This window comes from Sphaerulina musiva (genome assembly GCF_000320565.1).
Source record: "Sphaerulina musiva SO2202 unplaced genomic scaffold SEPMUscaffold_1, whole genome shotgun sequence".
NCBI classification, from domain to species: domain Eukaryota; kingdom Fungi; phylum Ascomycota; class Dothideomycetes; order Mycosphaerellales; family Mycosphaerellaceae; genus Sphaerulina; species Sphaerulina musiva.
Genome location: NW_016017383.1, coordinates 3847700 through 3868745, shown reverse-complemented (window position 1 = coordinate 3868745; position 21046 = coordinate 3847700). Strand labels below are relative to the sequence as shown.

The window sequence follows — 21046 nt, the reverse complement described above, 5'->3', positions numbered from 1 at the left end:
TATCTAGTTGGGGTGATGTACATTTCCTCTTCCACCAAGTTTATCAAGAATCGGTTTGGCTTCTTCACCCGCGTTTGTTCAGTCGACCACTCTGGACTGCCACCTGATGTTTTCGTCTGCGCACGGCAATCGGTGACGATGATCGAGATGAAGTGAATACATGTGGACACAGAATCTGATGCGACTAGACTGCAACCGTGGAGCTGGATATACCCGTTGTGACTCGCGAGTCGCGAGCGCCCAACTTGGAGTTTGTTGCACCACTTACTACAGATCGGAACCTGCTCTGGGATCATAGTGACGCCCTAAGCTGGTGGGACCTAACGGCAACAGACTCCTCCGTGGTGCGTTTGACGATACTGGTTCTATAGCTCGTGGATTGAAGCACCTGCTTCACGACTGAACATGGCCGGTGTTGCAGAAATCCTCACCAGGCGTGTAGGTCTCGCTCTGGAATTCCTCCATGATGGGGCATCATATACCCCCAGCGATGTCTCGGCCGATGCGCCCTCAATGCAAAAACGTGTGTCTATACCTTGCTGCAACAGCACCAGTCCAGCAGGCTTAATTGAAGCTCATACGCGAGATCCATGGTAAGTCTGGACAGTCAGGAATCGAGGTTCTGGCTCAGCTGTGTTTGCTGACAGATGTGTGATGGTGTCTAGGGAAGATTCTGGCAAGTACGCTTTAGGCTGGGTATGGTTCAGCATCATTCTCTTGGTAGCAACGGCAATAATACGGTGGTACCACTTCTTTGGCGACAAGGTGCGAATAGCTGCACACAAGGAATCCATTGAAAACCTCGCCATGAGTGCGTCCCCAGCCACCGACTATGAGCTATCCGCTCTGGCGACAGATCGATCGACACGCAAGTTCTTTTCACTAGAACAGCCGGTTCCAAAAGCGCCATTGCCAGAAGTCGAGCAGCCCTCTATGCCGTGGATTCTCAAAAACACATTGGCGGCCTTTCGCTACGTTCTCTATCGACCCATACCGAGTCTGCGAGTGCATAAGCAGCTCAGACCAATCGTCTTTCCCTCGGTTGGAGTATGCCTCATTGCCCTTGCCGCGCTCGCGTTCACGCTGCTTTATACGTTTATACCACAGCCACTATACTGGCAATCAATACAATTCGGGTCTCCACCGCTTGCGATCCGATCTGGGATGATTGCCGTAGCTTTGATGCCCTGGATTGTTGGATTGAGCATGAAAGCCAACCTCATCTCGCTACTCACTGGAATCGGCCACGAGAGATTGAATGTGTTGCATCGCTGGCTGGCTTACATCTTTCTCATCCTGAGCATTATACACACAGTGCCTTTCTATGTCACTCCAGTCTGGGACGACGGAGGCATGCAAGAGTTTCATCGTCTGCTGCAAGCTCAACAGTCTGGCGTGTACATCTATGGCACAGGTATGCAAGCATCCACCAATGAATGATAGTGACAAAAATCTGACTTGCAGCTCACAGGAATTGCTGCTCTCGTGCCCGCAATCTTTCTCTGCGTGCACTCGCTTGGACCCCTTAGACGCAAATTCTACGAGCTCTTTGTCGTCGTGCATGTTCCCGTCTCCATTGCACTGCTAGGACTCCTCTTCTGGCATTGTCATAATTACTTGACCTCTTGGCACTATCTGTGGGCGACCACTGCGATATGGCTCGCATCCTATATTTTTAGGCTTCTGTATCTCAACTGGACCAATCCATTCCAGATCTCTTGGGGCATAGGCGAGGAGGCTGCGGTGACCGTATTGGAAGACAATGCAGTCAAGGTCACAATACCAACTCGAGTTCGTTGGAAGCCCGGCCAGTACATCTACCTCCGCATGCCTGGTGTTTCTCTTTTCGAGAATCACCCCTTCACCATCGCCTCGCTCTGTAGTGACGACTACCCTTCCGAGTACGGAGAACAATACAGAGACATGGTGGTCGTCTTCCGACCTTTCGGCGGTTTTACCAAAAAGGTTCTGGACAGTGCATTGGATCATGGACCATGGTGGACGTATCGCGCCTTCATCGACGGGCCATACGGTGGTATGCGTCGCCGACTGGACTCATTCGAGCACGTAGTCCTCATCGCAGGAGGAACGGGCATCACGGCCATCGTCTCTCAGCTCCTCGATCTCATCAAACGCATGCGAGACGGCAAGGCGGTCACGAGATCGATACACCTCCTCTGGGCGATGAAGCGTCCCGAGACGATGGAATGGTTCAAAGAAGAACTTCGTATCTGTCGCGAATTCGCACCTCCTGATACCGTGAGTTGTCAATTCTATATTACAGGCGCGAAGCGTCAACAACAACAAACCGGAAACTTCGTCAGCGCAGCACATCTGCCTGGTGGTAGACCTAGACCCGGACCTGTGAGTTCGCTCTTTCACGACAACAAAGTCTCAGACATCTTTCACAAAATCGCAAGCAACAACAAAAGCAAACATTCCCTCAACTCAAACCCCAACCGCCGCTATTCCACAGCTTCAAACACTCAACGACACTCGGCATTATCACTCGAAACCGAAGCCGAAGCCGAAGCCGAAGCATATGGAGATTTGGCACACGAAAAAGAGCTTCGAGAGGAGAGTACAGATCGCTTACGACCTCTTCCTGAGGCTCATCTGAAGCCAATGCGAAGCCCTCTATCACAGAGGATCCCTCCTCCTCCTCCTCCACATCCTTCACATCGTTCTGGTTTGCAACTTCATGCTCCAGATTTTTCTTCGTGCGCATATGCAGAAGGAGATACACCGCATTCTACTGCTACTGCTACTACTACTTACCCGCATGAAAAGAGGAAGTGGAAACAACAGCTTTCTTCATTGGATACTACTTCTGCGGAGAAGATGGCAATACCATCGCCACCACTGCAGGAGCAACAGCAGTCGCAAATCCAGACCAAAGTTCCCCCGGCAGCAACAGCAGCTGCAGCACTGCAAGATTTCGATTTCGGCTTTCCTTCTACTCCAACTGATTTTCAAAAAAATCTCATGGTAAATTTTCCCTTTCCCCCTCCCCTCCCCCTTCCCCCTCACCCGTCATCATCATCTCATCTGCTCTAACACACCAAACCCTCCAAACAGAGATTCGCCTTCCTACCCGCAACCATCAAACCCCGTCTCCAATCAACCTCAGCCTCAACAGCAGCAGCAGGCTGGAGCATCGAATGGGGCCGACCAGAACTCTCGTATATGCTCCAAGAAATGAGCAAAGAATGGAATGCGGCGGGAAGCAAGGCGTGTGTGTTTGTGTGTGGGCCGGCGGGGATGAGAATGGATGTGAGTAAGACGGTGGCGGGGTTGCAGAGTAAAGTTTTCAAGGGAGAGGTGGTGGAGGTTTATTTGCATGCGGAGAATTATGTGTTGTAAGACTTCCAAGAACTACGTGATCGATACCCAGGGTAGTCTTTATACGGAGAGGGAGATGCAGATGGCTGGGAACGTGCCACGAGTGGAGAGAGAGAGAGAGAGATGCAGGCTCGTGGATTTGGGGAGCGGCGCTTTGGAATCTGCCTATATCTGAGCTGCAACGGCTCAGGGAAGCCTCGAGTCTCTGCATCTTCTCCCTCAGACACAGTTGATGGACTCAAATCATGTTATTGATCGGTCTTCCACAAGCGTCCCAGCAGTGACTCGAAGGAAGTAGCAAGCGTTGCAAAGCTTCTAACAAGCCTTTTGAGACCAGCCGCTAACCCAGAAGCTTAAACTCAGGCTTCAGATCAATCTCGTTCTCATGGCCGGCTTCAGCCGCCCACAACGTTGCTGTGCCTCTCTCGGGCACGCTCGAGTACCTCCTCTGAGATATAGCCATAAGCAAGCATGATGTCGATCGCCGTGAGGTAAGATCATCCCTGATCAGCAGGTTGCATTCTAGACTTCTCGACAGTCATACAACACGTAAAGTGCTCCACCTGCTCCTCGTTGGCTAGACGCGAAGGTGAACCATGGGTTTTCGCCTTCGCGCATGAACTGCATCGATCACAGACACGGCCTCGCAAGTGGTCAAGCCACCCGAGGGCCAAGTGCAATCAACACATAATGTGGATCAGTAAGCACGCTGCTGTCCTACCGCCATTCCAGGTACCGGATTCGTGAAAGCTCCGGATGCAGCTGCCTGACTACGTGCATTGAGCTCGGTGAACCAGGGATGAGCCAAGGCCTGTTCCGCAGACCAACGCCTTTCGGGCTGAAGCTGTAACAGTTGACTCAACAGGTGCAGACCTTGCGTATCAATTTGGGGCAGAATGGCGCGGAGCTCTTGCGTAGCATAGACGGGCCATGTTTGCTTGTACTCGGCAAAACTACTGATACCGGGCCAGCTGCGCTCGGATGGGGTGCCCATGAGCCGGAAGATCTTGAGTAGCTGGTCTTCGTTTGTGGTGCCAGGGAACAGCGGTCGCCCAGTGAACATTTCTGCCATGATACAACCAGCACTCCAGATGTCGATGCTGGTATTGTACGTGCGACTGCCCAATAACACATCGGGAGCACGGTACCACAGCGTTACCACTTCGTTGGAGAAGGTATTGACAGGAATGCCAAATGCACGTGCAAGTCCAAAGTCTCCCAGTTTCAGTTGTCCCTGTGCGTTGATCAAGAGGTTCTGGGGCTTGAGATCGCGGTGCAGGACACGGTTTTCGTGGCAAAAGGCAATACCTCGTAGCAGTTGCCACATGAAGCTCTTTACCGTGCCCGCATCGAGTGCACCTCGGGTGCCGCCGGCGGGATTTTGATAGCTGTCCATGTACTTTTTCAAATCTTTGTCCATGTACTCGAATACCAGCATGAGCTTGTTTTCGGTGTGGATAACATCGTACAAGCTGACAATATTCTCGTGCTTGAGCTCTTTCATCAACGAGATTTCGCGGATTGCGGTGCTAGGTGTCCCCTCCTCGCTGTCCAGATGGATTTCTTTCAGAGCCACGAACTGGCCCGTCTGCCCATTGCGGCCTTTGAAGACCTGCGACCTCGTCAGCGTCTACCCTAGGGCTTCCTTGCAGCGCGCGCGGGCGCGGAGGAGCTACACGCACCGTAGCATAAGTGCCTTCACCGAGCTTTTCCAGCTGTTGAAAGCTGGAGGGATGGCGCTTGTCCATCGGCTCAACCTTGTGGCTACCGCCTAGAGACCGCACCGAGATGTTACTGTCGGTGCGGTTGTCGACGTTGAGGGTGCCGACGTGGGTCGGGTGCAGTCGGGTCTTGGGCGCCTCCTTGCCTGTATATGTCGGGTCCCAGAGAAGCTCTCGGGCAGTGGTCAGTTGAGCAGCAACGCGTGTCGCTCGCGAGATGGGGTCGAGGTCGGCCGTGGTGGTGGTGTTCGCGGTGGTGAAGAGTGGGTGGTGGTGGTGGTAGTGGTGGTAGTGGTGGTAGTGGTGGTGGAGGATTGGTTGTGGGAGATCCAGTCGCAGTCGTAGTTGTGGTTAGAGTAGCAGTAGTATGAAGCAGCGGGTGGAGTAGGTGGACGATACGGTCGCTTTAGGTAGGTACAGTACTCTTGTACGAGCAGAGGCAGCGCAACTTGAACGACAGGTAGAAAGCACGTTTTGCCCCGCAATGTTATGTAAGCAGACTAACCACCTGCAGTCACCGACCAGTAAGGTACGGTACCTCCCACTAGACTCCGACACCTGCCTCAGTCACGTGACATGTGCTGGTGACCCTCACCCGGGAAGCGCGCGCGTCGGGTCGCTACTAGTAGCCTAGTAGGTCGCGTAGGAGGTAGGGAGTTCTAATGGCTACCGTGCCTTTTAGAACGATTATAATATGTGATGAGTAGCAAAGTCCACATCTATTTCCAGTCAGAGCCTCCAGAGCACTCGGATCTGAAACGACCGTGTGCGTTACTACTGTAGAGCTAGTGCGAAGGTAGAACTACCACCGCTCTTCAGCAAACCGCACGCGACACGACAGCTTCACCCACGCATACCTGGAGGTAAGGTCTATAGGAGGTACAGTAGCACACTCTGTAACACAGACACGCACGCAAGCGCTCCGTGTCTTGGACTGCCACGCCATACAGTATCACCCCACTAAACGCATCTCCGACCTCGAGTTCTCCTCGTTCGCCTAGGAGGTAGTTCCAACGGGACAAGGACTCCAGGAGTCCAGGAGTGGCCAGCCAGGGCCCAGGGTCACCAGCGTATCTCATTAACCAAGCCGCGCAGGTGCCACACCCCTTCCTTTCTGCCACTCTCTGCCACTCTGGTCGATCTCTGCTTCATTTCGGCAAGCACGGTGGGTGTCAACAACTGGCGAGAGCACTGACAGTCTGACGCCACGAGGGAAAGGATTGCCTGCCAAAAGGCTTGCTCTTCTCCCCCATACCTTACTCATAGTTCTACTTTGACCTACCTGAATGACTGCTGCGCTGTCTGCTTGCTGACTGCTGCTGCTGACCCGTAGCTTGCCACGTTTGTCGCGTCCTCTCTATTTCACTGAGAGCGGTAAACCTCCTGCTCGCCCATCACCACCACTACCACCACCACCATCATCATGCCAGGCGTTCGTAAGTGGAGGATCGCGTGGTCCCACGCGTCGCGACCAGCTACTGACAAGCTGCGTGCCGAACAGCTCCCGATGCGGTAGAGAGGCTGAAGGGCTTGTTCAAGGGCATGCTCAAGCGAGGGAAGAAGAACAAGCAAGAAAGCGCCGCCGAACCACCTGCGAAGCCATCTACCACTCCGACCGCCGTCCCCGAGGCCACGAAGCCCGAAGCTACGAAGCCTGAAGCCACGAAGCCTGAAGCCACGAAGCCCGAAGCCACGAAGTCCGAAGCCACGAAGCCCGAAGCCGCTGCCCCCGACCAACCAGCCTCGAAGCCAGCGGTAGAACAGAGTGCGCCTTCTGCCTCAACTGCAGCACCAGATACGAACAAACAGCTGCCCTCTGAGCCGTCAAGCGCGCCAGATACTGCAGCGGTCCCGAGCACAACAGCACCTGCGCCCAGCGAAGAAGCAGCTTTGCCGAAAGCGCCGTCCACAGAGACTTCTGGCGTTTCTCCTGCCACGGATACACCAGCACCATCAGCGCCTGTATCAGCCCTGGACACCCCTCCTGCTCCTCCGCCAAAGACGGAAACCACGGCAGAAGCACCGCCAGTTGCAGAGACGACTAATGGGCCAGTGAAGGAAAGCTCATTGCCACCAGCAGAGGAGAAGGTTGTCGAGAAAGAGACAGCTCCACCGCCAACTCCTGCAGTGACAATTGAGAATGCTCCGCCAGCTGTTCCTGCAGCAACTGCAGCAACAACAGCAACGGAGACTGTGGAGCCAGCTCCAACACCCGCAACGGAAACCTCGGCGGCAGCGGTGACAGACGAGAAGAAAGTGCCTGCATCAGGAGAAACTTCTGCTGCTGCGCAAGCGCCAGTAAAAGCTGCACCTGGAATGTCTGCGACATCAGGTCCGTTGGAGGATTTCCCCGAGGGTAAATAACGGCAACAAGTAACCCTTTTAATCTGTAAGATTGTTCGAAAAGTTACTGAGCGAAATGTGCCTACTAGTCTATCGGCGATCGATGTCCGTGCGTTCTTTAGCAGCCTCATCTCATCTGATGAGGACTGTCACGTCGCCTCGGCTTCGGACGTGACGATTGTCTGTCGGAATGGCGAGATGTGTGATAGTGGTAGGAGGGATCGCCAGGAGGCGCCGACGGACGAGCGGAGTAGCAGCTCCGAGACTTCTATGGTGATGATGAATACCATCACCATTACCTTTATACCCTAGTCTAATTGCTGTGTATTGAGCTCAATTGAAGGCATCCACTTCTCACCTTCCTACTACAGCTATCACGTGTGCATGGTTGCAGAGAGATTCACTCACGAAAGCTTCTCCTGAAGATGTGCCATGCATGTTGTGGAGAAGTACGGGCATAAAGACCCTGATTCAGCATAAATGGAGACATGTGCATGTGAAATGGCGTGCTCAACCAAAGGCGGGAGCCAATTTTTTTGTTCCACCTCATTCTAGCTCTCCATTTCGCCATTGCGCTGACAAATTTATGTTGACAACAATCTTCAACTAATTCTTTATTCTTGCGCACACTTCGGACACTCGTTGCATCTTCATATCGAGTAGTGTGAAGAAGAAGAAGAAGAAGGAGTAAGGAACAGAAGCAGGAAGACGAACGAATCTCGAACATCTGTGGTCACACCTCGGCGCCCACGGAACGACAGACCGAAACGCTTGGTCGGCACGATGGGACTCCCTCAGACCACTGGCGGTGCGACGACGACGACCACCACCAGCAACACCCTCTCGCGAAAGTCCGCAGCGCTGCCGTTCGGACAAGACATTGCCTTGGAAGCGCTGTCTGGTCCGACGTATTTGACTGCGCAGACACTGGTGCAGCAGGTCGCGTACGCCCTCTCCGATCACCTCTTCTGCTACTCGCCCGACTCCTTCGATCTCGATGTGGCGGCACGCGCGTGGCGAGACAGCCACGAGAAGAATGCACACGGTGCGGTGACGGCGGTGCAGTGTCTACAAACTAGAAATGGAGCTGGCAGCATTGCGCTGGGATACATGTTCAGTCCCGACTTCGACTTGAGCCGCAGACATGTGCCGCAGTCGATCATTGCGAGCACTGCCACTTTGCAACAATTCCGACCACAGTTGGACCAGTTGAGCCTGCTGTATGATGTTGCCAATCCTACTGCCCTTCAAGTGGCCGCTGTCGATTATGCTGCCGATACGAAGGCGGGCCTCGTCACCGATTATGCTACATCCCTCGCGCTGGCGGAAGAGTTGGGCTTGGGCCTGGTGGCTAGCAGGAGCGCCTTTGAAATTCAGCACATGTCACTTCTATCCACACTCCTCGCATCGATCCTCCCGACCATTCACACCTATGACGGTATCACAGTGGGCCGTGAGACGACTCGAGTGATTGATGTGCTGAACGTGCCGAGTTTGAAGCGCACTTATGACAGTGTTCTACAGAGCACGCAGGAAGACAGGCAATCGAAGCGTTTGACAAACGAGGGCAAGTTGTTGAAACTCCTCAATGCGTTCAACGCGGAGTTAGGCACCGAGTACAAAGCATTCGAGTATTACGGCCATGCACAGCCAGACAGCGTGACTGTTGTCTTCGGTACTGTCGAGGCTAGCATTGCCGCTCAGGTCGCCGAGGCTCTTGCAGAGCAGGGTGTGAAGATCGGTGTGATCAACGTTCGTGTCTACCGGCCTTTCGTGGAAGACGAGTTCCTAGCTGCTTTGCCTGCCAGCACCCAGCACATCGCTGTCCTAGGACAGGTTCATGATCAGGCTGCGGCACTGGATGCGAGTGTGGCCAGCAACTTGTATGCTGATGTACTTGCTGCGACCAACTTTCAAAGCATGACTTCTGGAAGATCTCCTAGTGTCTACGATATCAAATATGCCCGCGAGACAGTCTGGACGATTGCCAGGATTGAGACTCTCTTGCAGCAAGCCGTTTCAAACGATGAGCCACAAAGCTCTGTCTTGACACTCGGCGACAAGGATGCAAAGCAGTATACCTTCTGGGATGTCGACTCCAGCCATAGTGCAAGTGCCCCTGTGATGCTTGGTCAACTTCTCGCGGATGACAGCGCACTCAATGTTTCCGTACGTTCTGGTCACGACAATTTGGTGCAGGGTGGCGCACTCAGAACGGACTTGCGCACCTCATCCCGCAGCATCGAGACTGCGTACAGCATCAAGAATGCTGACGTCGTGGTCATTGGTAGCGAGCAGCTGCTAAAGGACTTTTCTGTGGTTGCTAGTTTGAAACCTGAAGGCACAGTACTTCTCAAGGTACCAGGATGGAAGGATGATGATGCCGAGAAGAAGCTCAAGGCTCCTGTCCGCAAGGCAATTGCCACCGGAAAGCGCTCACTTTGGGTGCTCGATCCGGCGGCCAGCCCCAAGGTCGAGGAGAACGCAGAACTCGAGGCTTACCTGCTGCAATTCGCCTTCCTCAAGCTTGCCAAACCAGATTTGTTCGAGGCTGGCGTCAAGAAGCTGCAAGCCGCTGGTGATGCCCTTTATGCACTGGTTGAACAGCTGGAGCAAGCGTTGAAGAAGGTTGAAATTCCTGAAAGCTGGCTCACTGTCGAGCCCGAGGCCAACGAGACTTTGCCACCGGCAGAGGATTTGAGCATCAACAGCTTTGCACCGTACGAAAGCGAAACTGCAGAGCCACCATCTCTGCTGAAGAACTGGCGAATTGCGGCCAAGGGCTTGGTGTTCAAGGAGGCATACGGTACCAAGAGCGCCCTTCGTCCTGATGTTAGTGCTAAGACGGCAATTGTGCACATCAAGGAACACCGGAGACTGACACCATTGACCTACGATCGAAACATCTTCCACATCGAATTCGATCTTGGCAACAGTGGCGTCAAGTACGAGATTGGCGAGGCCTTGGGCATCCATGCGGAGAATGATTCTCGGGAAGTGGACGAGTTCATCAAGTGGTACGGTCTCAACCCAGACGAGATCGTGGAGGTTCCTTCTCGTGAGGACCCCAATCTGCTGGAGAATCGTACAGTCTACCAAGCATTGCTGCAAAACGTCGATATTTTCGGTCGTCCACCAAAGCGTTTCTATGAAGCGCTCAGCGAGTTTGCAGATGACGAGGCGGAGAAGACTCAACTGTTGATGCTGGGCACCGGGGGCAACCAGGAGGCCACCGTCGAGCTCAAACGCCGCGCCGAGGTTGACACTGTCACCTACGCAGATATTCTGCTTGAGTTCAAGTCCGCTCACCCGGGTTTCCACGACATCGCCCGCATCGTCAGCCCAATGAAGCGAAGAGAATACTCGATTGCATCTTCCCAGAAGGTCACACCAAATAGCGTGAGCTTGCTCATCGTCACAGTCAATTGGGTTGACCCCAAGGGACGCGATCGTTTCGGACAAGCGACTCGTTATCTCAACAGTCTGCCCGTCGGTGCTCCAGTCACCGTATCCGTCAAACCCTCAGTCATGAAACTGCCGCCCAAGACGACTCAGCCCATCATCATGGCAGGTCTGGGAACTGGTCTTGCGCCATTCCGTGCCTTTGTCCAAGAGCGGGCCTGGCAACGCTCTCAAGGCATGCCAATCGGTGACGTGTTCCTCTACATGGGTTCTCGTCACAAGCGGGAAGAGTACCTGTATGGCGAAGAATGGGAAGCATACCAAGACGCTGGGATCATCACTTTGCTTGGAGCTGCTTTCTCTCGTGATCAGCCACAGAAGATCTACATTCAGGATCGTATGCGCCAGACCCTGGGAGATATCCGCAGAGCTTATCTGCGAGAAGAAGGTGCATTCTATCTTTGCGGTCCTACATGGCCAGTGCCAGATGTGCAGAATGTTTTGGAGGAAGCTGTGGAGACGGAAGCGAAGGCCGAGGGCAAGAAGAAGGTCAGCGGTGCGAAGGAGATTGAGAAGCTCAAGGAGGAACACCGTTACATCTTGGAGGTGTACTAGACTGATGCGTTGCTAGTGAGTACAGGTAGGTACCTTATAGAGCATACATGTAGAGGTTGATTACCTACCTAGGTACTATTGTCAGTTCTGCGTCAATAGCGAATCATATCCTCCCGGACCCAGCTGCTCCATATAAGGTACATGTATGTACCAATTTCAGAAGGAAGTGACGAAAATGATGTAATGAAGCGTACATGCTGTTCCTCAAGCTCCACAGAGAGCAATGATCATCCACGATCGACTTCTTACTTGTTACGATCCTTCGGCTTCTTGCACCAACCAACCACGCCAACAACAATCTCGACTACAGGTACTGCAATGTTTCCACGCACCATCCGGCGGAGCTTCGTCTCCCAGCGACAACAACTTGTGATACGCCAATTCCAAACCTCACCACTACGATCCCTGGCGTCGAAGGCTGGACAAGACAAAGATAGCATTGACACGACATCGAACGAGTACAGCAAATCCGGCGGAGATAATCAAGCTGCTCAAGAATCAGCGGCGTTTGATCCGAGCAAAACGAGCCCGGAGAGTGAAAGTCAGAGTGCGGCAGAGGAGAGCGGGGGTGTGAGTTAACCCGAATCAATCCTGTCAAAAAGCACCAACCTCTTTGCTACTACTGCTCTGAGCGCATGAGCGGTAATCCGGCCAGGAAGACTGGCATGTTGTTGCAAAGCTAATAGTATGAGTTTCTGTGTGCAGGAAAAGAATAGCCCTCTGAATGCGAGTCCGGCGAACCACGAGATCAGTCACACCAATACAGAGGCGCAGAAGGGAAAAGCACAGGGTAGCGAAGACCAGACCGGGGGTGGGAGCGAGAGGCAGAGGACTAGTGGACGAGGAAGTCCCACCAAGAGCGGGGGCGGACAGTCTGGTGGAGGAACCGCAGGATAAATGAGACAATGAGGGACAAGAGGAGTGATAGCTGTGAAAGGAATATGAAGGCACAACAGTGCAAACTGCGAAGACAAGACTGGCTGAAAGGAATACAGCCAAAACAGAAATGGCTGGCACTACAGTAGTAGTTAATTATCCATGAGAACCTGGAAAAATTGCCCTTGTAAGTTGTGACAGTGCCTTGCCGCACGGTTTCTGACCTCAGACTTCGATCGATGTGGAAATGTACCTGGTATGGAATCTGATCCAAAGACATGCCCTTTCCGACCCGATGGAAGCACGGGCGCCTATATCCTTGGAATGGTACCCAGCAGATGCCCTGATATCCGCAATGTGACACAGCGGTGAATTCCAGGCGGGGCGAAGGGGCATGCGGTCGAGATCTTGCCCATGTTTTTTGTCACGCGAGCTTTTGATCTGCACGAGTGCAAGCATTGCTGCATTAGAAACAATTCGGTGTATGAAAGCTGCGAAAGCTGTGGAAGCTGTGTCAATACAGAGGCGGGGAATAGAATAGACTCAGACTTCCGTCGGCTACGGTAGAACTATATCACATGTACATCTTACTACCGGAGGTACCTAACCTGGTCGATACGTAATTTTACGTGCCATTTCAGGGTTCTGAGCTCTGTCTCGGTAGAAGCTGTGTGCAAGCTACCTCCGGAGGTACCTGTAGCTATGGAAGCTTGGTTCAGGTGGTGGTGGTGGTGGTGGTGGTGGTGTTGTGTTGTTGTTGTATATATGTACCGTAGCAGGCTATATTGCAGTTCCTGCCACCGCATTGATAGAACACTAGTTCTATAGCGGCGTGCGTGGTTCCCGTCTTATCGAGCGGTGCAGCTGTAAAATAACGGCTGGTCGAGGTGGGCCTGATACATCTCAACACCGGTCTCTATGGGCTGGCTCGGCGTGAACGGGCGTCGATTTGGATTACAACTAGGTATTGTATGTATCGTGGTCGTCCGGCCAGAGTGGAGAAGCTGGAGAAGCTGCGCGTGCGTGCGTGCATGCGTGCGGCACATGCACCATACCTTACCTACTATATACGAGATCCCAGCCTTTCACAAAGCGGCTTTCATTGACCTTCACCAATGCTCGAGCGGTCGCAGGAGCAGGAGCAGGAGCAGTCATGGCCGGCCAGGAGGATGTGTATTGCACGGTGAGTTACGCAGCGACGACGGACGGCACGTATATCATATTGTGCAGAACCTCAGGTAGCTAACAGCAACCTCGCAGCTGGTGCTGAACGATGAGTATTTACCCGGTAAGCCTCCGTGGAAACTCTTTCCCCTACGACGACACGACGCGACCCTCGTCGACGGCAGCATCACGACAGTCAGTAGTGGTAAGGCCAGATGCTGACCCAAGACTCTCGCAGGCGCGGCGGTGCTCGCACATTCTCTCAGAGACTGCGGCACGACGAAGAAGCTGGCCTGTCTCATACTCGCAGAGTCGCTACAGGCCAGCACGATTGAAGAACTCCAGGTATCCAGCTGCAGACCAGACGGGGCGTCCGCCCTCGGGACTCTTCAGCGTTATTGACTGGTTCAATAGTCTCTTTACAACTATGTCATACCAATCGAGCGCATTGGCAATCCCCGTCCGGGCAACCTCTATCTCATGAACCGACCCGACCTGCTGTACACCTTTACGAAGATCCATCTATGGCGACAGGTGCAGTTCCGCAAAATTGTGTACATCGATGCGGACGTGGTTGCTCTGCGTGCGCCAGAAGAGCTCTTTGACATCACGGAGACATTCGCTGCGGCACCAGACGTGGGATGGCCAGATGCGTTCAACACGGGCGTCATGGTTCTGACGCCAGACATGGGTGAATACTATGCTCTGCGAGGGCTGGCAAATGCTGGAGATAGCTTTGATGGTGCAGACCAAGGTCTGCTCAACCAGTACTACGAGCATCGTCCGTGGAAGAGACTGAGCTTCAAGTACAACACCACACCCAGTGCCAACTATCAATACGAGCCGGCATATCGATACTGGAAGAATGGTATCAGCATGGTGCATTTTATCGGCAAGGAGAAACCCTGGCAGCGCGATAGAGAGGCGCATGGCGCGCCTGGTGCCTTTCAAGAAATGCTCAGCAGATGGTGGGCGGTGTACGATCGACATTTCCAGGTCTCGGTAAGTGAAGCGGCCGTGTTCGATTGACTTGAGTGCTAAGCATCAACGAGCAGACCAGGCAGTACATCGGCGGGCAGCGACATCCGATCACGGAACTCGTGCAGGACTACAAGCCAGCAGCGCAGACGTACTATGCTACGGGCTATCCAGTACATCCAATTGATGTTCAGCAGCAGTCACACCATCCTGCAGAGGAACATCAGCCGACACGCGCAGCGACCCCGCCGATGACAGAGCCAGGAGAGCCCTCCGAGAATCTTGATCAGGGTAACGTGCAACCCACTCCTACTGCCGAGCAACGCATTTTTTCTGCTCCATATATGGAGTGGGATGCTACTCGAGGGGCCCCGCCTCTCGAAACTGCACCAGAAGCTGCCAACTTTCCCGTGCAAGTTTACCAGTTCAGCTCGGACAAGACTCCCTTTCGTCCACCACAGACATACCCGGAGCCGCCAAAGGACATGTACTACCAAGTACCCCCGCCACCTAAACAGGAAGCAGAAAAGAAGCCCAAACCAATCTTTCCATGGGAGGAGCGCCAAACGAAACCGACACGGAAGTTCATTGACGACGAGCCAACTACTCCGCACAAGCCTGCAGACTCCGAGGCTGCCTATGCTGATGAGCTGGAAGTCACATCTGATTCGAAGTTGGAACCACCGACTCCCACGATTAAGCTCAACGATACCGATCCCTGGACCGCTTTTGCTCAGAATAGGAATGCCTGGGACGACGTCAATGGAATCAACGACTACGTTCGCGCATTGACCTCATTTCAAAAGAATCGCGGCAATGTGCAGGTAGTGCAACAGAAGGTGTCGTCAACTGGACATTCTGCGTCGGAGAATCTCGCTGAGAAAAAGGATCCCGAGGATTTGGTGCAACAAGTGGAGGATGCTCGTGAACGTCGAGAATCTCTGATATTGACGGATTTCCCATCTGCAATCGAACGCCCGTCTCTTCCCGTTACACCTGCCCCCCAGCGGCGATCGTATTGGGGCGACGAGCGCGACAGTACGAGCGATTTGCCTGCTGCCGAAGGTGTGCCGAACCAAGCCGACTGGGTAAGAAGATGCCCCAATTGTGGTTTCGTTATACCGTACCTTTCTTAGCAGTGCGCTGTTTTTGCGCAGTGTTGTTCCAGTGTTGACTGGACGATCACCGTTGAGTCTGGTCTAAGCTTCGAAGACACGACTTGAGATGGTGTTCACCACCACGGCTTCGTCTCGGATCAAGACCATTGCGAGGTTCACAGTACTCACATTTGCGTATGCTAATTAATACTTTCTTGATAAGGACCCGTCCGCGCAACTCGAACAGCTTCGACGCAGCTCGCTCATCGGACCGGGTGACCTCAGACTCCCAGACAAGAAACTTACGAACCGGAAGATGCCACCGACCGCGGTATCGATTCCAGAACACGATCCAGGATATCACACGTCAATGAAGAGTGGTGTCCAAGAGGCGAACGTCACAGGTGCCACGGAAAATGCACACCCTACGTTGCAGAGCAAGGGAGGTAGCAGTCACTGCCTCGATGGAAACCGGGACAGTTCGAGCTCTTTCACAAACACAGCGAATAGCACCACACATTCTGGTACCACCACGACCTCAACGCTCGCGAGTACAAGTCAGAGCTCTGACAATGATGAATCCATCGTATCGACTGCATCCAGCTCTGCAGCGATGCCAGGGGAATTTCCACTCGAGCAGCATGGCGGGTCACCGTTGTTCTCAGAGCCGGGTTTCGATAAGCCTCCGACTGTGGACGAAGCGCAGACCAAGAAAGACTTCCAACACGAGGAACTCTTGAGTCCGACACAGCAGCAGACGACATTTTAGCAGCGTTTCTACTGCTTCTTCGTCAGTTGAACGGTGGTACTGCGGCATAGCGCGTGGGTGCACTGGTGGAGTACCTAATGATGAATAATATCGAGCGCACACTATCGACGGCGTTTTTCAAGCTGCTTTGGTGCAGTAGGCGGGCGTTCTCGGCGTGCATCAGCATAGCATTTAGACATATCTGTGTACGACTACCTCATATATACATATGCGAAGTACAATCTGCATGAAGAAATTGCGATTGCGTGACAATGATCTTGATGGGAAGCCGTGTAATCGCACATCTCATAGCCATCCATGGTTTGCCTGTCGCCATCGCTCACTACCTCCTAGCCATTGTTGCAATGTCGCAACGTCTATACATAGGAGACGCCGAAAGCCTTGGTACCTAGATAGCCTACTGGCTCAGATACCTGGTCATGTACCATAAATGGCAACTCCCAATTCCCCGCGGTCAAGGATAGCATATATTGCGAAAATTCAATGTTGGCTACAGCGGTAAGGACCGTAAGGTATAGCCCACATTATTACGTGTCATAACCGCGCTTTGGTATGAGGTACCTGTAACAGGTACTCGTATTGGAAGTTTGCAAGTGCAAACAGTAGAGTAAACACACACGTCATCGAGTGCAGGCAGGCGCGTTCCTACGGTGTCCGGGTGGGAAGGAACATCAACACATCAGAACCGCGAAATCATTATTGGATGATATCGCGGTATGAGCGCGTGGGCAAGCCGGCACCTGGAGTCTTGTCCATCCATTGGTAGCACCAGTGCGAAAATTCTGTACCTGCCCTGGTAGAAGAAGGCTGGGAGCGAAGTGGGAGCGAAGTGGAACGAAAGAAGGCTTGCGGCTTCCATCTTGGCGCTTTTCAACGTCGCGTACTCGAATCGCACTCGACGTAACCTCCAACATCCCCAACTGTTCCAGTTTGCACGCAAACCTCACGCACGCACTACACACCTCACGTCGCGCACGCGACCGCCCACACCCACTCACCGATTCACCAACCCCTACGACCCGTATCACGACTGGACGGAGACCGGCATGGTTGTCGCAGGAGCCAGACTCAACACGCGAACTTGACCCGCTCTCCTTCTCCTACCCGGCCCAGTATTTCGCCATACGCGGCAAACGATCACGATACATCGCGAGCTCGCGATTTGAGCGCACGAGACCAGCGAGCTGTGGCTCGTCACTTCGTTTGCCAACTCGATCTGGTTCGGTTTGCGCACATAACCTGACGCCGCTGTCGCTGGACACGCGGATCTGGCGAGGGATTGCGCTGACGCACCATTCGACACGCACACCGTGAGATACTGCCATCATGCCGCCTTCAGGACGTAAAGGGAAGAGCCGTGCACGAAAGGCACCTGCTGCAGTGGAGCCGACACATGAGCCATCTGATGTCGAAGTCGCGGAAGCGCAAGCCACGCCCACGCGTGGTTCCAGGAAGCGAGCTCGAGGCAGCGAGGCCACTGCGCCAGCGGCTCGCAATACCCGCCGCAAGACGAAAGATACGCGCGTAATTGAGCGCGACGATACAGAAGGCACAGAGCCCCAGGAGGCTAGCGACAATGAGACCGAGCCATCCTCGCCCACGGAGCAGGAAATCATCCAGAGTCTGCGAGTGTCAGACAAGCAGGTGATGGCTGTCAGTGACTTCGCCAACGATCTTCTAGAAGGTCAGGAGAATGTGCCGGGCTACGGCAAGATTGCTGGCAGGGATTGGGTCTTCATCATCCGGAAGGTGGAAGTAAACATTGGCAGACCCGAGGCCCACGAGAGGCTATCTGCTGTCGTGTCAGAGGGCACACCGAGCCAACCAACGACGCCCACTGCGAGAACTGTGATTGATATTGACCTTGGCCCCGATCGCCAGATTTCGAGACTGCATTGCATAATAGCATACGAACCGGAGTCACAGCGTTGGGTTCTTCATGTCAATGGTAGGAACGGTGTGCGTGTTGACAACAATCTCCATAGGAGGGGTGCCACAGCCGTACTTCGCAACGGCAGCGTTCTCGAGATCGCCAACACTCAAATGGCATTCATTACGACCGCCACGCATGAGAATGATGGACCGGTCTGGGATGCATCCATCCTGAGGCAGGTACAATCTTCGTCCGACGATGGTCAAGACGGCGAGGACGATCAGCGCAACGGTCTGAGCCAACCGCAGCCATCCTCTACTGCTCGCAGTCATCTCCAAGATCCAGGCATGTATCAGTCGGACTATAATGGTCAGCAACACAGTTCACAACAACAAAGAATGCATCCCCACTCGCACAGCGCAGCTTTGCAGGCGAACCCCGGCACTCCGATGCGCGCAAGCCATCCTTATGCCAAGTCGTCGCCAGCCGCGAATTATGCTCGGGCCGTTATGATGGAGTCCACCGAGACCATCGACTATGCAGCCGATGGAGCAAAAGATCTGAAGCCGCCTCACTCGTATGCTCAACTCATTGGCATGGCAATTCTTAGCACTCAGGACCATCAGATGACGCTGTCCAACATCTACAAGTGGATCCAGGCAAACTATGCATTTTACAGGTTCAACACTGGTGGCTGGCAGAACAGCATTCGTCACAACCTCAGCTTGAACAAGGCTTTCACGAAGATCGCTCGCCGCACAGACGAGCCTGGTAAGGGAATGAAGTGGATGATAGAGCCTACCGAGTTCGACACTTTCGTGCAACAAGGTATGAAAGGCTGCAGACGACCGGCCCCGATACCCGGCACGCAAAGCACAATGGGCTCACCTAACAGTCCGGCGTTGCGTTCTGGAATCAAGAGGGATGATGATACAACTCCGCCATTGACTTCCTACCAGCCGTCGTACTCCACTGCAATAGAAGCGTACACTCCCGATCGTGGACCTAGGCGGCCGGCTAATGGTCACCTCGAAAGCAGCGCCGGCCTTGGCATCGAGACAAATGGATTGACCGAATACGACTATCCTCAGCGGTCGACGCCACGCACTGGTCTCAATGCGCTAGCCAATGCTGCTGGATCACCACCGTCGTTGTATGTCAACGACGAAGGTCGTACTGGGCCCTTAGACACGCCCTTCCCTCTTCGCCCATCGCAGCGTCTAGCACCTCCGAGCACACTGAGGCGCCCCAGTGACTTTATACAGTTCAGCAGCCCGGCCCCTTTCTGGAAAATGGAGGGGTTGGCGGGAAGCACGCCATTCAAGCCATTTGACATCAGTCCATTGAAGACTCCCTTCCCATTGCATAAGGAGACTGTCAAACAAAGTAAGGAGAGCAGCGAGGAGCGAACGTCACCAGTGGAGAAGCCAGAAGTGGGTGAAAAGGCAGCCGGGTCCACAGAGCTTAAGCGTGGCGGCAGTCCACTCATCGGATCGAGTAGTCCTCCAAGACCGCACAACTCGACTCGTGCGCTTGATGCCAGTCCGACCCTCAGCCGTCCTGCCACAGCTGCCATGAAATCGCTCAGCCAACACAGCACTTCGACCGAGGAGCAGACCAATATTCAGCATGCACCGGAAAAGACTCCACCCAGCGTTGTGTCTCACGCAAGTGCCGTGCAACAGCACACTCCGCCCACGACGGTACTACAGCCAGCAAATCCAGCTCCGAGACAGTATGAGCTACCAACGGCTGCTGTCGCAAATAGCTTTGAAGCTGTGCGTCCGGTCACCAACGGCGCTTACAACATACAGACAGCACCGTACGCGAGCTTGCCGCCAGCCAATGCATACCAGTCGGCTGGCGACGAAGATGAAGGAATCGATCTTGCCAAGTAAGTTTTGTGATGGGGAGCGCTCGAAGAAGCCGCGTATCGGTACTGATCACATGTCCATAGGGGATTCCAGCCAATTGGCACATTCCATCAGCGTAACCACATGGCCATGCATACCGGCTTGGCTGGTAGCTCGACTTTTGGACGTTAGGAACAGCCAGAGGAAGGAGACAGAAAGCAAGTCGGTTGGAAGGAGGCTCCGATGCCTTGAGCAAGCCGCAAGTGAGGTCGATAGGCTGTAGTTTGTTGATGCCGGACGCGCGTGTGCATTTGCTGGCAGGCATATACGGCAGTACCGTATGATGATACTATAAGTTTTGTGCTTGGAAGGAGACTTGACGATGCGAACATCACCGGCATGGTTGCATTAACGCATGGGTGTGCTTGTGCCGGTCCAGTTGGCGCGCATATGAGATGGGTTTTATTATGAGATAATGACTTGGAACGAGACGCAATTATCATGGAAGTGGAGTTTTGAAAATATGTGGTTTGAGAGAGCGAGAGGGAGAGGGAGAGAATGGAGTAAGTACATGGGAGCGGTGAACACTGAAGCAGTTGGTAGATTTTGTTATCGACGGGAGGTAGAAGAAAAAAGATTTTCTGCTTGGGCAATTTCCGCGAGCAGACCGTGCTTGGGTGCTGTGTTGAACGTTTCACGACTTCCGAAGTGTTACCACAGCCACTTTCTTTTCTCTGTGCGGATGGAGGATGATCTGCTCGTGCGTGGCCAGGTCTAGACAACGTGAGCCAGGACAGCTTTCGCTGTACATGTTATGTACCTACCTATATTACAAAAGCCTACATGTACATGTAGCTTCCAGGTCTGGTGTTGGAGAGAAGCTACCTGACTGTAGAAGCTGTAATGTGATTAGTAGGACTATTGTGAGAGACTCCAGGCCAGTGGAGTTGTTGTTATATTAGGTAATGTACCTAGGGAGTGATCTCCCCGGGAGTGTGTCTTCGCCGTGTTCT

At 53.6% G+C, this 21046-nt stretch overlaps 7 protein-coding genes across 7 annotated transcripts; 5 read left to right on the top strand and 2 right to left on the bottom strand.

The window, feature by feature from the left end:
• Positions 1 to 81: 81 nt before the first annotated feature.
• SEPMUDRAFT_146570 (Ferric_reduct-domain-containing protein) lies at positions 82 to 5361 on the top strand. The gene is made up of 5 exons (XM_016903738.1): positions 82 to 593; positions 666 to 1414; positions 1472 to 2988; positions 3079 to 4954; positions 5025 to 5361. Exons 1-4 carry the CDS (start codon positions 406 to 408, stop codon positions 3361 to 3363), a joined length of 2739 nt encoding a protein of 912 aa, XP_016765708.1. The 5' UTR covers positions 82 to 405; the 3' UTR covers positions 3364 to 4954; positions 5025 to 5361.
• Positions 4040 to 6142, bottom strand: SEPMUDRAFT_104815 (Pkinase-domain-containing protein; the record flags this gene model as incomplete). The annotated part of the gene is made up of 4 exons (XM_016900554.1): positions 4040 to 4954; positions 5025 to 5234; positions 5921 to 5933; positions 6012 to 6142. 4 exons carry the CDS (start codon positions 6140 to 6142, stop codon positions 4040 to 4042), a joined length of 1269 nt encoding a protein of 422 aa, XP_016765707.1.
• A 186-nt stretch (positions 6143 to 6328) lies between these two features.
• SEPMUDRAFT_122930 (uncharacterized protein) lies at positions 6329 to 7758 on the bottom strand. The gene is made up of 2 exons (XM_016901808.1): positions 6565 to 7758; positions 6329 to 6499 (listed from the first exon to the last, which is right to left on the bottom strand). Exons 1-2 carry the CDS (start codon positions 7535 to 7537, stop codon positions 6426 to 6428), a joined length of 1047 nt encoding a protein of 348 aa, XP_016765706.1. The 5' UTR covers positions 7538 to 7758; the 3' UTR covers positions 6329 to 6425.
• A 236-nt stretch (positions 7759 to 7994) lies between these two features.
• On the top strand, positions 7995 to 11533 carry SEPMUDRAFT_146568 (FAD_binding_1-domain-containing protein). The gene has a single exon (XM_016903737.1). It carries the CDS (start codon positions 8190 to 8192, stop codon positions 11421 to 11423), a length of 3234 nt encoding a protein of 1077 aa, XP_016765705.1. The 5' UTR covers positions 7995 to 8189; the 3' UTR covers positions 11424 to 11533.
• A 77-nt stretch (positions 11534 to 11610) lies between these two features.
• SEPMUDRAFT_146567 (uncharacterized protein) lies at positions 11611 to 12483 on the top strand. The gene is made up of 2 exons (XM_016903736.1): positions 11611 to 11993; positions 12129 to 12483. Exons 1-2 carry the CDS (start codon positions 11742 to 11744, stop codon positions 12318 to 12320), a joined length of 444 nt encoding a protein of 147 aa, XP_016765704.1. The 5' UTR covers positions 11611 to 11741; the 3' UTR covers positions 12321 to 12483.
• Positions 12484 to 13250: 767 nt separating this feature from the next.
• On the top strand, positions 13251 to 16537 carry SEPMUDRAFT_146566 (glycosyltransferase family 8 protein). Its single transcript, XM_016903735.1, has 6 exons — positions 13251 to 13482; positions 13560 to 13587; positions 13702 to 13808; positions 13878 to 14465; positions 14519 to 15529; positions 15762 to 16537. The coding sequence occupies exons 1-6, from the start codon at positions 13453 to 13455 to the stop codon at positions 16305 to 16307; spliced, it is 2310 nt and encodes a 769-aa protein (XP_016765703.1). The 5' UTR covers positions 13251 to 13452; the 3' UTR covers positions 16308 to 16537.
• A 698-nt stretch (positions 16538 to 17235) lies between these two features.
• SEPMUDRAFT_146565 (Fork_head-domain-containing protein) lies at positions 17236 to 20679 on the top strand. The gene is made up of 2 exons (XM_016903734.1): positions 17236 to 20074; positions 20138 to 20679. The coding sequence occupies exons 1-2, from the start codon at positions 17634 to 17636 to the stop codon at positions 20223 to 20225; spliced, it is 2529 nt and encodes an 842-aa protein (XP_016765702.1). The 5' UTR covers positions 17236 to 17633; the 3' UTR covers positions 20226 to 20679.
• Positions 20680 to 21046: the final 367 nt, after the last annotated feature.